Below are 4,355 nucleotides of genomic sequence, written 5' to 3' on the forward strand. Positions count from 1 at the left end.
GCAGGTTCTAACAATCATTACAATGATGGGCCACCCATCAGCCGTTGTATATTTCATACCTTTGATAGGTTGCATCCCCACCGTGGATGGACAATGCCTTAAAAAAAATAAAAAAATAAAAAAATCTTAACGATTGGACAATCCTAGCCTTTCAATTGATCTAACAGCTTTTTGGGCACAGTCAATGGTCTGAATTACCGAACAGCGGGTCCCAACTGCCAGAAAGCAAAGAAAAAGATTATCCCATCAAGGGCCTCGTAGGTATTGCCAATCCACGATGGCACAAAACGCCCCAACGGTCCGGATTACCGAATCATGTACTCCACTTGTCAAAATCGAAAGCGCATCTACATGCATGCCACGTGTCCCGCAGTTCGTGTAGAAACGAATCACCCTATAGAAGCGAAGTGGTCATGGTCAACAACAAATAACTACTCAGCCATGAATACTGGGTCCCACCACCATCTGTCGTTTTAGGCAGAGAAAGCACCTAACGCCACGTGTCCTCGCGGTACTAGTAGGCATGCTTGCATACTTCCCATCCATCTCTCTATCTCTATATATATGTAAAAAAAACTAAAAAAAATAAAAACAAAAACCAGTCATTAGTCGTTGATCTTACACCAAAACAATGGCAAACAAGACACTCATCACAACCACACTTTCTAAATTTCGTTCCATTCCTTCTTCCAATTTCCTTAGAAGAGACCCTTTTAGGCCCAGACTCTATGTCTCTGCTGGCACCAGACCTTTACAGGTGAGTCGTTGCTATCTACTGTTTCATTTTTGGCTTTATCCGGATCGTGCAAAAGGTGGGCCACACCATGAAGATCACCTCCTGTGAATATCAGGTCCATCCGATCATTAGGTGGGCTATAAGTTTTTGTTTTTAGACCGTTGGCTATCCATTGGTTTTCATAGTGTGACTGGCACGATGAGTGGACCAGCATGAATTTTGTCCTAAGTGATCTTTATGGTGAGGCCCACCATTTGTATGGGGTGGATGTCCAATTCAAGGGACACGTGGACATTCACTATCCATTGATTTTGATGGTGTCATCGGTACGATAAGTGGGTCAGCATGATTTTTGTCCCAGTCACTCTTCATGATGTGGCCCTCCGTTTGTACGGGGTGGATTTCCTGCTTATGTGATAAGTTGGATAGAAAGACAGGGTTGTATGTGAAAGTTCGCATGCACATGATCATTTTCCTGGGGACATGACCAAGGGCAGGAATGTCATTGTCAATGGTGTGGGCTTGGATCTTATTTATTGGTCTGTGGGCTCACTCTGGCCCACAAAATAGGGCCAGTGCGGGCCTAGATTTGACAACTTTTAAGGAAAAGGCCCACATTGATCGGATCTAGGCCCAATTAAGGCCCAGATAGCTAAACTTTTTTAGGCCCATGTTAGATCCCGAGGCCGAATTCAGACCCGAGACGTGGATGGGCCAAAAAGGGCTCATACAGAGCCGAGATTGCAGCTGTTAATGGACCCGACCAGATGTTAACTGGTACAGGTCCATTTTGGGACCCGTTGAGAATCGGGTCTAGTCCGTTCTAGGTCGGGTCATCAACCTGAACCCGGTTAAAATCGGGTCAGGTTGGGTCAAGACAAATTCGGTTTGGGTAATATTCATGAGGCGTGCTCCGGTGGAATGGTGGTACCAGCCATATGTGGGGCCCATGGATGTACACAGATCATCCAACCAGTCCATTAGATGGGTCACCTGATATTAACACCAGTTTTAAAAATAATCAGCCCTCCATTTGAACCGGGTCCCATTGAATTTCAAAACAGCCTGAGTTTTAGGGAGACTCTTCATCTAGGCCAGATGAAGGGTCTCAAAGCATCCAAGAATCCATATGAACAACATGGTGGGCCTTACTAAACAGATAAGGGCTGATTTTTCATTCATGCATCATGTGGGCCCACCTATGCCCTCGTGGTACGCAGTGTGTGAAATGATATTATAAGGCCAAGCTCTGTAGGCCCCCACTGCAATCTTGGTCGTACATCAACACTTTGCATTTGGTGGGTCCCTTCTTAAGTTACGGGATATACCAAAAATCAGCAGTATCTTAAACTCGAATGGTCAATACCATCTGAAACCATGTGAAATTGTGCATAAAACATATAAAACTTGATGTTGAGCGAGTAACATACAGTTTCCTGGCCAAGATAGACCAGAAAAGGCCCTGAGGCGGAAGTGATCTGGACTGTCAGAACCTTAAAATGGGCGTATCTCGCAAACTGGAATGAGTTATCCGATGTGTGGTATATGATTTTGGGGTAAGAGAAGCTAATTTAGCCACTCAACCCATTATGCCGGGTTGCCCACACCGAATTTGCAAAATTCCCTCAGATCGATGGTCGAAATCCCATTTTATTTTTGTTTTTATTATTTATAGTAAATTTTAGTTTGATCGTAACTCTTCATCTGTTGGATGTTAGGAGTTGTGTCCAACATGAAAAGTGCTTAGAAATATTAGGAGGATAGCATGGTTAAGCCAAATAGGACACTTACTATCTTTCGTTGAAAACCATGGGATCTAGTAGGAATCATGACCGTCTATAAATAGTAAATTTACAATTTATAGTAAGTCACAATTTCCAAGAGTTTTAGCTATAGTATGCTTTGAAACTTCTTTGTAGGGTTTATGTTACCATTTAAGAGGTTGTAAGCTCGTTTTTTAGAATCAATCAATTTATTACTAATTTGTAGAATTATTTTTATTTTCTTATTTTCCTTGTGGATCCGAGGTATCTCTAAGAAAACAGTGCTCGGCCTCATCACGTCTATCCGGGGCACTGATTATTCAAGCAAGGAGAAAATAAGGTTTGGTAAACTAGGCATGTGAAAGAGCCTACTTACATAGCATGCATTTGTGTAAGTGGTAGATGAATGTGCAATCTAATCCATTCACCAGATGAGCCAGCAATGTGAACCTCTTATTTCTCCTAAGCTAACTCGAAACCTAGATGCAAAGATCTGACGGGTTCCTGACCCTAGGAACATGACCTACACCCAATAAGACCTAAACCCTATTAGGCCAATATAGGAATTATAGGACTGGACCTAAACTTGATATGTTGACAGCCCTAGTTGTTGCAACATGGCTAAAACTACTATCTATCTATGATTATGACTAACTAAAGAGATTAGGCGTCTATTCGTATTATTGATTTTTGCTACCCACAAAGAAACTATATGGGTGATCTGAGGTTAGTATGGTATGAGAAATGCATGTTTCACATTCGAATTGTGTCAATGTGGCAGGGAAGCTCAGCACAAGAAGCGTCGCGTGCATGCGATAAAGCGGCTGATGCTGTTAAGCAAGGGGTCAAGGAAACTAAAGAGACGGCCCAAGACAAGAAAGATCAAGCGTCCTCTACGGTAGATCAGGTAATCAATTTACATTCCATGTTCAAATAAGAACAGGCGATTTGTAATGAAAATACTAAATTCCAAAAACTAAGTTAAATGAAGAAAAGTAAGAAAAAACCAATGTTGGTGGAATGCAAACAGGTGACACAGAAGACGAAAGAAGTTGTTAATAAGGTGTCCGAAACGGCTGGAGACTTGACTGAGAAAGCAAAACAAACGGCTCAAGATGCATGGGGATCAGCTAAAGAAGCTGGCCAAAAGATGAAGGAAAGCGTCGTAGGGAAGGCTGAAGATGCCAAGGAAATCATCGAAGAAAAAACTGAGGATGTGAAGCGGTCATGAACATCAAGAATATGGATGCTCCGTGATTACTAGTTATTTATCTCCTTCGTCGTCATCATCGTTGTAGTCATCTCTTTTCATAAAATTTCATTGGGTTGTCATTAGAAGACGAATTTTCTGTTTGTGGCAAACAAATAACTTCCTTGTTGTGCACTGAGTGCACGGCCTTGCTGTTTTATCCAAGCCAATGATTTGATGCCTCCATAATGCACGCCCAAAACATCACCCGAATTTGAAGATCCTAACTGTCGAATCCTGTCGGGCTTCGTCCATCATTGATTCCATGCACAATGTGAAAGTTATTTGTTCGTCACATACAGGAAACTTGGCCTCTTATTATTATTGTTGCTATTTTGGTAATAAAATTACATTTCCATTGATATAAAATGCTTGTAATTTTTAGGGCATGTTTGATTTTTCAAACCTTTGGTAAATACATTGCATATGGGTAATAATTATTTCCTTTGGTAACTACGGTATTGTTATCATGCTTGATTTTATGCATACTTTTTTTACCTCTAAAACAAAAGACACTGCCAAATATATGTGGAGCCTGCCGTGATGTCCGTGGCTTATCCTCACCATCCATCCGTTATGCCAGCTGAATTTTGGGGCTTGAATAAAA

At 41.6% G+C, this 4,355-nt stretch overlaps 1 protein-coding gene across 1 annotated transcript; it reads left to right on the forward strand.

The window, feature by feature from the left end:
- Nucleotides 1-207: 207 nt before the first annotated feature.
- On the forward strand, nt 208-4,054 carry LOC131247260 (uncharacterized). Its single transcript, XM_058247665.1, has 3 exons — nt 208-757; nt 3,281-3,406; nt 3,530-4,054. The coding sequence occupies exons 1-3, from the start codon at nt 632-634 to the stop codon at nt 3,728-3,730; spliced, it is 453 nt and encodes a 150-aa protein (XP_058103648.1). The 5' UTR covers nt 208-631; the 3' UTR covers nt 3,731-4,054.
- Nucleotides 4,055-4,355: the final 301 nt, after the last annotated feature.

The sequence above is a fragment of the Magnolia sinica genome, chromosome 5 (assembly GCF_029962835.1).
Source record: "Magnolia sinica isolate HGM2019 chromosome 5, MsV1, whole genome shotgun sequence".
Classification (NCBI taxonomy): Eukaryota; Viridiplantae; Streptophyta; class Magnoliopsida; order Magnoliales; family Magnoliaceae; genus Magnolia; species Magnolia sinica.